We start from the raw sequence: 13,381 nt of genomic DNA on the forward strand, positions 1-13,381 counted from the left end.
AGTTAAGCCCAGAGGAAGAAAGGTTATGCCACTATGGGAATGTGGAAGGCAAAACCCCCAGGAAGTGATTTGAAAATGGGCGGGTTGCCTCATGAAACCTTTTCCCTATTGGCCAGAGAGTCTCCCCCAGGCATAAAAAAACGGCTCCCCTGGATATCTTCTTCAAAACACAACTGGACCTGAGAAAGACAACAGAAGGACGGCACTTGCTGTTTAACTTGTGGAGAGAACCCCCAAAGCTGGACCTTCTCCCACTTGCACCCAGGACTGAAGATTGGACTCCAGTGATTAGATGGTTAGCATCCTACTAGGCTCCATGAACCCAAAAGCTGCAAGAAGCCCAAGTCTCTGGTGAGCCCAGCTGATCAGTTCCAACTGGATTTGCCCTGGACCCTTCTAGTGACCTCTGGGAGATTGAGTCCTAACCCCCAAGTAGTGCCCAAATGGTCTGTACCCTTGGCTGTTGTTAGAGTTTACCCTTTCTACTTCCAGAACTGCAAGACTGGAATTTTTCCCCGAACTTTTATCTAAAAGAACCAAATACTGCCACTAGACTGTCTAAGTCCAAAATATAGAGGATTTCACCGGAATCAACAGTGAGGTTGGCACCTTCCTGGGCCCAAACTTCAGGCTTCTCCCACTCAAAATGTTCCCACCTTCCTTTTCCTGCTGAAGTCAAGGCTCCTACCAAGGACCTGCTCTTCATCCGGCCCTTGTCTACTATCCCCTCTTTCAATCAAACTTCAAGCGCACCTTATCGACGAGGACTGTTATCCAGAAAAATGACCAAGTTAGAAGGTAACCTTTTCACTGGGATGAACCTGGTCCCTGTAACCACCCCGTGCTTCATTGCGGTTAGGCTTAACTTTTAATTTTGACCTAGTCTAGGGCAATCGGATACTGTGGTTGGAGCTTTGTGCTTTTTGGAGCTTGAAATGTTTAAATCGTTGAAAAATCATATCTCCAGTTCTCTACATCGGATTTTTGTAATTTATGTGTTTATTTGTTCATTAAAATGTACTAGGTTCCTTGTATTGTGCGGTGTTTTCTACTTTACAACTGTTTTGGTCCTTTTGGAGAAATGGGGTGTATATTATGATGTGGTTGTGTGACTTCACTGTGTAATACACTACCAACCCCTTCAGGACCAGTCCGGTTTCATTTGTTAAATCTCAGCTCAACCTAAGGTATCTGTGGTTCTAGGCAGTCAGGTTTTCACAAAGGAACAAGTGCTAAGCATTTACAGAGCACCACAACAATTGAATAAAAAATTAGACACTAAAGAAATTCAACACCAATTTACACAAATGGAGCATATTTTTTATGAATTTATGGACCCCAAAATGAAAATATCCACTGGAGGGTTCCTTAGATATAGATTTTACAAGAAGCAATGAATCAGGACTTTTCACGTACCCATGAAAAAGCTTTTCAAAATTCACCTAATCTGACGCTTAAAACTTTCACAAAGTGGAATGTGGTTACTTTGAGTTACAACTCCAGCTGTGAGCCAGTTAAGGGGACCAGCAAGGTCCAACAAAACAGTTACCTCCTCAATAAAAGCAGTCTTCAATCCAGTTCCAGCATCAGTGGACCCTTGCCATTTACCTCTATTGATTGGTCCGGATGCAAGGGATACACGAAGCTCAAGATGCTCAAGGATGCTGAAGATGGTGTGCAATCGGCAGAGGTCTTCCTCCTCAGTCCACAGTCCTGGTGAGGCGTTCCTGGTCACAGTGGTCGATTTCTCTCGAAGTCCTTGCGTGGTCAGCAGAAGTCCAGCCGTCATTGGGCTACCAATTGCCCTGCTCAGCAATTTAGTGCCAGATGTACGAGCCACCAATTTGCGAATGTTAGCGATTCCTAATGGGCTCGCAAATTGCATGCCTTATGAATATTAATGAGGCTGTTGCAATTTGTGACCCCATTAGGAATGGCTAGCACTCTCATGTCTGGGATTGTTTTACATTAAGCAGTCTTTTTTATTTTAAATGCAGCCCATTTTCCTTAAAGGAAAAAATAAACATGAAACGTTTCAGTTTCATTTTTTTAACAGCAGGCAGTGGTCCCAGGGACCACTGCCTCCTCTTAAAAGTATTTTGTCACATACTCACAAATGGGATAGAGTCCCCTAGGGACTCCTTCCCGTTTGCGAGTGGTTACTACCTACTTGAAGTAGGTGGTAAACTGCAAGTGTTTTGCGGCTGCAAATGCGATCGCAAAACAATTGTACATGGCATGGTGACTCGCTATTAGAAAGGGATGCCCCTTCCTAATAGTGGGAGTTGCACATGCTGTTTTGCGAATCAGTGACTCGCAAAATAGGATTTGTTCATGCCATTACCCTTTTTTGTGGTCGCAAACGGTAGGATCTCCCGTTTGCAGCTGCAAAAAAGGGTCATACATCTGTCTTTTAGTGTTTTCCTTCTTAAGGCGATAACTCTCCTTCTGCATTGTCAAGCGGAACTCCAACAACTCTCCTGGGTTCCAGCAGACTTGGTTCCAGCTTTTGAGCATCGGGTCCTGGTCTCTTGGGTTGGAAAGCGGCAAGTCACCCCGAGTGGGAAGGGTATGCCCAGACGTGGGTCCTGTGCTCTCCATGCCTCTGGAATCAAGCTATCCTGGCTGATGAGGGTTCAAAACCTGAAACCAGTCCTAGGATGCTTGTTTCCAGTCCAGGGAGGACCTGGCTTAGCAGTTCGGGCTGGACTGTTCCCATTGGGCGCAGGGTCAAGACTGTTTTGCATATGGCGGAGTCCAAACTGGAATGGCATGGTGAGCAAAAGAATGAAGGATTTAGACCCAGATCTCTGTACTGGGTGAATGTATGACATTGTTTTGCATTCTGTCCATCAATTGTTGTTTTTGCATTTGTCACCCCGAGTGGGACGGGTATGCCCAGACGTGGGTCCCGTGCTCTCCATGCCTCTGGAATCAAGCTATCCTGGCTGATGAGGGTTCAAAACCTGAAACCAGTTCTAGGATGCTTGTTTCCAGTCCAGGGAGGACCTGGCTTAGAAGTTCGGGCTGGACTGTTCCCATTGGGCGCAGGGTCAAGACTGTTTTGCATATGGCGGAGTCCAAACTGGAATGGCATGGTGAGCAAAAGAATGAAGGATTTAGACCCAGATCTCTGTACTGGGTGAATGTATGACATTGTTTTGCATTCTGTCCATCAATTGTTGTTTTTGCATTTGTCACCCCGAGTGGGACGGGTATGCCCATACGTGGGTCCCGTGCTCTCCATGCAACTGGAAATCAATTGTTGTTTTTGCAAAGCAGCAAGCAGCGTCAATCTGTTTATCTGAGCTACTCAGCCATCCAAGCATGTTTCTTAAATTTTTGTTGGCCCTATACTGTAAACAGGAAGTCAGACAACTGACTCTTGGAGTCGCTGCTTCTGGCTGGAGATTACATTTACCCGAGCAAGACACAGCAGACAGAGGGACATATTTACAACAGAATGGCGAAGCGCCGCGTTAAGCAAAAATTGCTAATGCCACGCTTCGCCATTCGGAAAACACAGGGATACACTATATTCTCAAGAACCACTGTGTTTCCCCTAGTGCTGGGAGCAAAACCTAGCTGCCTAGTGGCAACACAGGCACCATTGCACCATAGTACAAGGGTGCCTGCTTTGGGGGAAATGATTGGTTATGTGCAGGTAGGTGTCCCTTCCTGCAGATAAACAATCCAGAATGTGGATTTGTAATTCCTTTGTGTGCACACACAAAAGTTAGAAATTGCCATTTGTTTAATTATCTTTTATGTGTAGGAATGGACACAATGCAGCACACATAGAAACAGCAAAAACAAGGAGAATTTAACAATTTCTCCTAGTTTCGCCATGTTAAGAACAGGTTTTCTCTGCTCCTAATTTTGGTGCTGTCCCATATTTACACTACCCTTGCAAATCGGGGGCTGCATCAAAATCAACGGGTGTTGCGGTGGAACGCACCTCGCAACACTCCTTGCCCACCCCTTTCACACTAAGGGGGTCATTATGATTGGGGTTTTTCCGCATCCTCGGGGCCGGCGGAAGCCACCGCCGGCCCCGAGGATGCGGAAAAACCGCAGTGGACTGACCAAAGACCCACCGCCACATTAGGATGGCTGGTGGGTCCTGGTTTCCGTCCGCAGCTTTTCCGCCGCGGTCGGCTTACAACCGCGGCGGAAAAGCTCTAATATGGTGACGGTGTCTTCCAGACACCGTCCACCATATTAGGATGGCCTTTAAATTATGCTTTTCCGCTGCGGGTTTTCCGCCGTGGAAAAGCATACAGAACTTCACTGCGGGGGCCCGTTGTGGGCCCCCTACGTGAAGGGGGGGTGGGGGGTGCACATGGGGGGTACCTATGGTACCCCCCTGCATTTGCATGAAGAAAGCGGCAGGCACCGCGCGGTGCCTGCCTCTTACTGCATGCAAATGCAATGCGTGCATTTTTAACATTGCGGCGGGTGCAGCTTGAAGCTCCACCCGCCGCAATGTTAAAAATAGAGGATGTGACCGCAACCCTTGCGGTCACATCCTAATTGCACAGGAGGGAACTCCGCATGCCATGCAGAGGTTCCCTCCTGCTCTGGGGTCGCGGACGGACGCAAGTCCGTCCGCGATCCTAATCGACCCCTAGGTGTTGCATGAAAGGGGGCCTTATTTACTAGGCGGTGTTAAGTGGCTTAATGGTGCCTTGTAAATAAGGTGAAGGGATCATCACCACAGGAACATCACAAAAAGTGATGTGATTGGGGCTTGTAAATATGCCCCAGAGTCCTTTGCTAGTCCAAGGAGCAGCAGATGCGGTCCAACTTTGGTGCAGCCTTTTCTTTCCTGATTCCAGGCTCAGCAGAGCGGTCCTTGTTCAGTCCTGTTCCCAATACAAGTGAGATCTGAGGGGCTGAATGTGCCCCTTTTATGACCAGAAAGTGCCCAATGGGGAAGTTATGGTCACTAGCCAATGGGTTACTATGTTCCCCTTTGCCTGCTGACAACTTTCTGTGCAGTGTGGCATCTAGCTTTCCCGGGTTAATCTATTCTGTACACTACCAAGATGACAGCACCCCTCTCTTGATATGTGGAGCAGGTTTGCCTGTCCTATACGTATGGCTACATGTGGGCTATTCGCCCATGGAAAAAAAGTTTCCCCTTCTCAATCCTCATGGCAGTCTGTCTACTCAAACAAAAAAGCAAGCCTGTACTAGTGTGTTCACCATTTGCCATTCAAAGGCAGGTGACCTCTTGAAGCTCACCCTTTGGGCCAACACCCCATGTACTCTTTGCCAGGAGGAGGCAAGAACCCTCCAGGCGCAGTCCTCTATTGTTACCTGTCCTGTGAGTCATTGACACATTTCCTCTGCGGGCAGGAGGTTATCTCATGGCCATCCTCGGCAAATGGCCACTGAAAATCGAAAATCTGTCAAGTTTGACTTAATGCAACACATTGTTTGATCCCTTGAAGTATCAACTTTAGTTGTCCTATTTAGAAGTTAGCACATCTCAGGTGCTCAGTGTGTAACTCTGTACTCGCCAGTGGGGCTACCAGTCTTTCTCCCAGTAAAGCAACCGTTGTGGATTTTTACTGCCAGAACGTGTTAAATATATATTGTATTTTTCTAATATGCTGCACCCTGCCTTAGGACTCAATAGCCCTTCTGCAGGGCTGACTTATAACTATTTAAAATGGAGTTTGGGCTTTGTCATTGATTAAACTGGTAAAGTCGAGTTAGCAGTTTTAAACTGCCCTTCCAGTCTACAGTGGCATGCTGGGAGCCATGATAAACCTTGCTCCATCCAGGGTGGCACAATAGGTTCTGCAAACCTTGAGGGGACACGCTAACATACAGGCGCTGGGCACCCATGGGACAATATACTAGGGACATAGACGTAAGTGTCAAAGCAAACTTCTCATTCTAAATAAAGCACGGACAAACACAAAGGTAAGCAGTCCGGAAACAAAGTCTATTTGCTTTCGCTCGAGCAAGAAGAGTCGGCGACCAACTACACTGTTCTGCCGGGGGTGACTATCAGTATCTTTTATAAATTTCGAGCCACACAGGAGAACATTACACATAAGACAGTTGACAAACAATAAATCATTGTGGCCAGGCAATATTCAGGAGATTAATTCAGGAGGTGCAGCCAGGGTGCCCCGAAGTTTTCTGCAAATGGATTCTGAGAAAACCCACAAGCTAAAAACATCCTGCCCCTGATGTTAGCATGCCATCAACGGCACATTGAGTCTCAGTCTCTTCACAGAAGAAGAACAAAAGAGCAATGTAATACATATGAACTGCAAAATCACGTCCAACTTATAAAATGTATGTACATGAAATATATTTACTTCCACTTAACTTAGCTTGGGCCAATTGGGTATGAGCCAATCAAACATACACATTTAAAGGTCAATGCAATGGCACCGAGGTCTGGTTAGCAGCCCTCCCTGCACTCTCTGAGTCAAGAAACCAGCAGCATCTGTCCAAAACCTGTGGAGTGACCATAGAAAAAGAGGCCTTTTCTTACAGCATTGAGAAATGCTTTATACACATATTTGTGTTAAGTTAGGCCTGTCCGCTCTGTAGTACAGGTACCAGTTGTTGAGCCTAGGCTTACATTGGTGAGATCTAACCCGATCGAGTAAGGAATAATGCCATTATTACTTGAAGAAGACTACCATCCACTCCAACTAATCATTCCCTTTCTCACACTCCCTATGAGCTCGCTTGGTCCTAACATATACATTTTATGTTTGTTTTCTCAGTTTGCAATATAAGTCACATTTAGGGGTTTTCCTGATTAGGATTAGAGATCTTAATTGTCTTTAAAAGATTTTTCTGTAGTCCGCATCTAACCAAGGAGTGAGCATTTCACTATTCCTGTTTTTGGTGGCTGTTGATCTTTTACCCCCTTTTAAGGTCTCACCTCCGTACAGCTTGGATAAAGGCCTTGTGTAGTCATTCCAAAAACGTACGGCTGGCTTAGAGCCAGCCCTTTGCTTACCTTTGATTTACTTGATTCTTGTTTGATGACTTTCCTGCCTCTTCTTGTGTTTGTTCCTCCCCAGAAGTCTAGCTTTTTAACTCTCATTTTGAATGGATTTCTGCCATCTTTTTACTGCTCACATTTGTCGAACTACTTTTTCTTTTTCTTTAAACTCTCCATGAGTGTGCATGTATTTTCCAGATGTTTCCATTGTGAGCTACGTTTCCCATTTCCAACACCCACCCTGAAAGCTCCATGTTGCTTCCTCCTCTCTGCTTCCTCAACTTGTCCATTGCTTCATCCACGGGGCATTTGTTCTGCCCCCCCTCACCCCTGAGCCTTAAACTCCATCCTTGATCCCCATCCATTTCCCTTTGCACCGACCCATGCATTGACTTTTTCACCACTGCTCCAGTATATTTCTTGCTCCCCTGTCCCAATGCTATTTTTACTAGTAGTAACTTTACACTCATAAATTCAGTTTTAGACACCTCCCCCCCAGTACGGAGGTGGTGGAAAATGTAGGTCTACACTTACATGTGAAAACAAACTCAAAAAGTGTGACTAGCAAAGAAGTGCAGTTACACTGATGTACGTACACGAGTAAATATACACATTTTGATGTGACTAGAGCCATGTGATATTTGACTTAACCCTTTCGGTGCGTCAGACGGCCCCCACTCGTCCGACGTCACGGTGGGTGTGTGCGGAGGATGGCCGGGGGCCGTCCGAACCACGCCCACCCTTTATTTCACCCGCACCACGGCGGTCTACGGGTTAAAAGACCATCCGGGTAACTTGCTTTGCACCTCCTAGGAGATGTCATCCTTGGCCTGTACTGTGGAGCACAGTTTTTAAAGTCTCACAGCAGGAAAGCAGCATCTGAGAATCCACTAAACCCTCACTCAAAAGTAGCCCCAAACAAGAGTTGCCAATAAAAGATAATGTTAAAGTGCTATAGTAAATAACAGCTCCAAACAGCATCTGCCCATAAACAATAAGTTCAAAGTGGCAGTGTGAGAGACCGCTCAAAACAGTACGTGCCAGTCGAAGATAAATTCAAAGTATTAGTGTGAAAAAAGCCCCAAATAGCACATGACAAAATAAGATAAGTTCAATAGCAGTCAACAATTAATGTAATTTACCATCTTTCCTTCGTCTTTCATCTTTCTTTCTACTTTACTTCCCTTCTTCTTTTCCTTTTCTCCCTTCTTTACTTTCTTGAACCGTTTTTAAATAGTTTTTTCCTATTTATTCCTGTCCATGTTTGCCTTTCTTAATCTTTTACCTTTCTTTCCTGCCTTACTTCCTTCTTTGCCATTCCTATATACATTCCATCTGGCTTTCCTTCTTCCTTCCCTTCCTTCTTGCACGCTTTCTTCAAATTTGTCCCTTTTCCCTTTCTTCTCCCACTCTTTCTTCCATCCTTTCCATATATTCCATTCTTCCATTTCTTTATCCTGTGTCTCCTTTTATTCCTTTCTATTTAGTTTCCTTCTTTCTCCCCTTGTTTCTGTGTGTGTACATTGTGTGCACTGTGTTTTCCAAAGGAGACTTAGTAAGCAATAGAGACAGTGGGGTTTGTTATTGGGAAAAAAAAACCTGATCGCGGCCCCATGCTATGGAACCGAACCTGGCATTAAATGTTTTCCCCGATCACTTCATCAAACTTTTGAATAAGACCCTTTGGCAACTACACAATTTTTCTCTGATAGTTTCCAGCACGTCAAATCTGCTGAAATTGTTCAGAGTAAAGGCCTGGAAAAAAGGTAAAGAATTCAGTGCAGGCCAGACTGAAAGCCAAAAGCAGCTCTGACAAAAAGGTCAACGCAGACTGTCTCACTTTCTTCCTTTTCCCCCTGTCTCTCTTTACATTATCAATTCGCTCTCTTCTCATTCTACCTTCTTCCTCTCTCTGATCTCTCTCCATCGTCTCTCTTACATTCAGCTCTCTTTGCCTCACATTTCTCTCTCTCTCTCTCTCCCTCTCTGTCTCTCTCTCTTTCTCTCTCTCTCGCTCTCGCTCTCTCTCGCTCTCTCTCTCTCTCTCTCTCTCTCTCTCTCTCTCTTCTCTCTCTCCCTCTCTCTCTCTCTCCCTCTCTCTCTCTCTCTCTCTCTCTCTCTCTTCTCTCTCTCTCTCACTCACTCACTCTCCAGTTGTCCCTGCTGTAATATACTCTGGGGAGATGGAGAGGGCAGAAGAGGAACCAGTACTGGCCATGGACCATCAAAAACTGACCCCTTGGCTCCAGCTTCCCCAGGAAATGCTTGATGGGCTATATGGCTAGTGCAGCCCTGATTCATTGATTAAATATTGATTCTGCATGATATGTCAATGGAGCTCACCCTGGGTTTAAGAAAGATACCAAGTGCGATAGGAATCCTCCTCAATACCTTGGGTCAGGCGATGCAGCAGGCCGACACACACGCGTTGGCTGACAGAAGTATTTTGACACCATCGCTGCTGACCCTGTAGGGTGGAGCGGGCCCAGACACAGCACCCATCACAGACCTGAAGAAAGCAGCATTGGAAAAAACCTCAGAGTTTTATAGCAAGGACCCGGGTGCCAGACCCAAGCTGATCCACCCTCCCAGAACTCTGAAAATGTACTATCTGAGAAGCAACACAAACATGCTTGATGTTGTCGTATCCACTCAGGCTCCTGTGGAAGATGGAGGAGGAGGCCCGGTTAGGTTCAGAACAGGAGCATGAAGAGGAATGAAAGGCTTCTGGATCTAAGCCGAATATAGTCCAAACATACAAACCTCGTGGACATGGTCTTGGGTTTACTTGCAATTTTGGTAAACTTAGGAGTGCAGTATTTGGTGAAAGCCAGTTAATCAGGTGAGTTTACTGTGGTGCCCTGACACTTTCCTTTACAGACAAACAGTGATGATGGATAGCTAGACTGGGATGTCTTTGGTTAACAAAATGACTAGCATCACCACCTTACCTTATTGTCTGCACTTGGGCAGGTCTAAACATGCTTGACATTGCTTCTCCATTTCACATTTACCTGCTCTCTATGAATATACCATACTTGAAGGTAAGGGTACAATCATCTTTGACATAAGCATTCATTTAATCCATTTGTAACAACTGACAATAATTGTTTTTTATAAACTTTTCTACCACACTTTTGTAGGTCTACCAATACTAGCATTTAGTGGTAATCATGTGTGTACTTTGAAGAATTGTGTCTGATCCTAACTAGGGGTGGGCGGAATATTCAGTTTCGTCTGCGAAATTGGTGGAATTTTGGTTACAAGAGTAACGCTGAGTTCTGGCCCAATTCCACCATTCGCCACATGGAGGATTTTTTTCTCGAGCGTGCCTCTAAAACAGTAAGTTGGCGTGCGATATTTACGCATCTCCTAGCATGATTTCTGGTCGCTAGGGGGACATCCGGTGAGATTCTTCTAACGTGTGGGGTTGTGGGCAGTCGCTCGCAGTCGTGGTTAGACAGCTGCCACTCGAAGAGAAAGTCTACTTGACTAGCAGCGAAATGATACCGTGGTATCATTCGGGCTTATTTTTCAACCCAAACATGCTATCAGTGCTCAATCACAGCACAAGCAGTGCACGTGCCTATTTCCACTCATTGGTGGAACTCCTTGGAAGCATGAGTATTTATGTAACTCCGTGGAATTTTGCAGAGTCAAATTCTGTGAGTTCCACCCTCCCCTAGTCGTGACCCTGGTGTGGTTCAAATGTTTGAGCTTCTGGTGTAAACCGTAATGTTGCCACAAAGAAGTAGCTGCACCAAATCCATTACTGTTTTAAAACCGGGTGTGTCTACTAAATTAAATCAATTGCTTTTCGAGTGAGTATTAATACCATCTTTTGAATATTGCAGGATTGAGGAACTGCCGCTGTTTTTGGCAGCCAAGAAGAACAAAGTGAGAGCTATCTCTAAGTTCCTCAACTCCAAATCCTGTGACCCTTTTCAGAAAGGTAAGCTTGACACTTCTCACTCCTGCACTTTCCAGTGAGTGATGTCTCACTTTATCTATTATGGATACCTTGTTGGTGTAAGAAAGTCCTAACCACCAGCCATAGTTTGAGTGTGTCCTTGCTCATTTTAGATCTGGCTTTTGACACTACATTAGCTCTCTCTGCAGTGGTGCAGCAAACTTTTGGCTACAACTGTACACGTTACAAATACATAAACATGTACGTGCACTCAGCACATGTTTCTCGCGTGGTCTAACAATCCTAAAATAGGTGTTGCTCTTGACATTATTGGAAATGTGCCTGGACTGCAGGATTAGTGTATTTACTCATACTGTGTGCCTTAACTGTATTAAATGATATGTTCCTTGAGGACTTGGTGAATAAACCATCCTTACTTAGTAGATATGTATTCACTATAAAAAAACTAAATTGATTCACATAATGTGTGCCTTAAAACTTCAACCGACCTTTACTGTTTTGATGTCTGAGTATAAACATTCCTTATGGTATGACATTTTATTTCTATTAGAAACAACTTTGATTTATGTAATGTGCGCACTAATGTTTCATATATTGCTTTAAAATGTAGTTCCTAGACATACTTAGATGTATAATTTTAGGATTTTACATTTATTTGTGTTTAAATATGCACACACATATGAAATGTGGACCACTGAGTAAATACATGTTGCAGCCTTGAGTAGGCCAATTCCCTATGCTACATAAAACACTGTTTTCCATTTCTGCTAGCATGACTTTCCTTGCAGGTTGTCCCACACATTGTTAGTTTGAGAATAGATAGATTACTGTACTATTGATAGAAGGAGAGAGCCTGAGAAAAATATCTTGATGAAAGAACAGGGAGAGCCAGAGCGATAAATGAAACGTATTTTCAGTAATGTTACCACCTAGCCTGAGTGAGAAAGGATGATGTTGTTATCATGTCCAGTGTGGGATCATTTGCTAATGTTGCAGTCTAGAACATGAGACTGGAGAAAGGCAATGGACCCCTGCGTACTTCGGAGAGTTGCCTAAGAGACTCTTGTTTTTATAAACTAGATTTCATATTTTTGCAGATAAGATCTCTTCAGAATGCTTCAAGAACCTGTAAATCGATGTGTGTTTGTGGTGCTTAATGCAGAGTAAGGTGAAGTGGTTAACGGGTCCATCGTGTCCTAAGATCTCAGGATACAGAGACTAAAAGTCAAGTTGTCACCTTAGAAGACACTTGGTGAAGTTGTCTGCTGTGCTGTTGTGCTGGTCGGGAGACTTAGTTGACAGGATTATTGAGATAGGGACTATATCTTTGTGAAATGAGGTGTGTTTGGTATAGTTGAGTTGATCTCAGTACACAGGGAAGAACTGTACCAATCTGAGTGAGATCTCGCTGGTCGAGGTTTCATGTGAAGTGAGTCTGGATAGGTCAGAAGTTGTTGTTCAGAACTGTTACTGATGTGAGTGAAAATCTTTAATTTCTTTAGAGGAGCAGGCAAATAGTTGTTGGAATTTCTTAAATCTGTTTTGTAAATTTCACAGAAAGCGCTCTTGTGGAAATTATAAAGGAGGGTGAGCTGCTACAAGTGGTGAGATTGATGTTACAGAGTGTCATGCTGGCATAGGTTTGTTGGTGTAGAGCCGAGCTAGTATGGTTAGATACGTCATAGAGAGCCACACTGGTATTGGTTGTGATCGCTGAACAGAGAATTGTGGGTCATTTTTGAATCTTTCATATTTTGATCAAAGATACAATTTTTAAAGCACTAAAAAGTCTTATGATGGGAGATGTGACTGTGCCTTTTAGAAAAGGGGAAGAGGTACTACCCGAAGGTATGCCAGGTCACACTATGGCGATCGACGTGGGTCTTCACACATATTTAACTTAACAAGTAAGTAAATCTTTATTGTTCGGTTAATTAAAACCATTACAATTTATGGCATTCTATAACATTTAAAACAAACTTTTAAGACTATGACAAGGAAATAAATAAGGGAAGGGAAAGGAGATAAAAGAAAAGTGTGAGGACTATGTTGCAAAGAGTCTAACCAATTTCAGTAAACTTTTCTAGAGCACAGGTTTATCTTTCAACAATGTTATAAGTCTCAATGGGGATTGGGCAAGTGGCAGCGTGCCTTGTTTTTTCCATGAAACTGGCCAGGAATTTTACTAATCTACAGATCAGTTGGGCGTCCGCTGAACATAAGGTCTGGACTATCGCGGATCTGCAGGTGCAGAGTCCTAGCTCGTTGAGTTTGTCCTTAAACCAGTGCCGCCGTCCGTGATACATAGCTGGACAAATACAGACTATGTGTATAAAGTCTTGTTTACCTGCACCGCAAAGGTCACATTCTGTTGTTGCTTGTGGTCTCCATCTAGGTTGGTCAAGTCTTGTAGGTAAAATACCCAGCCTTAAGTGGAGAAATTTACGTTTATGGTTCAACGAGAATGCCGT

The 13,381-nt window shown here is 44.3% G+C and overlaps 1 protein-coding gene across 1 annotated transcript in view; it reads left to right on the plus strand.

Moving 5' to 3' along the window:
• LOC147700598 (transient receptor potential cation channel subfamily V member 6-like) overlaps positions 1–13,381 on the plus strand; it is a 197,134-nt gene that overhangs the window by 54,569 nt on the left and 129,184 nt on the right. The window contains exon 2 of the mRNA XM_086928457.1: positions 10,834–10,931. Within this exon, the coding sequence (XP_086784583.1) occupies positions 10,834–10,931 (98 nt within the window). The remainder of the gene's footprint in view (positions 1–10,833; positions 10,932–13,381) is intronic.

The sequence above is a fragment of the Lissotriton vulgaris genome, chromosome 7 (assembly GCF_964263255.1).
Source record: "Lissotriton vulgaris chromosome 7, aLisVul1.2, whole genome shotgun sequence".
Lineage (NCBI taxonomy): Eukaryota > Metazoa > Chordata > Amphibia > Caudata > Salamandridae > Lissotriton > Lissotriton vulgaris.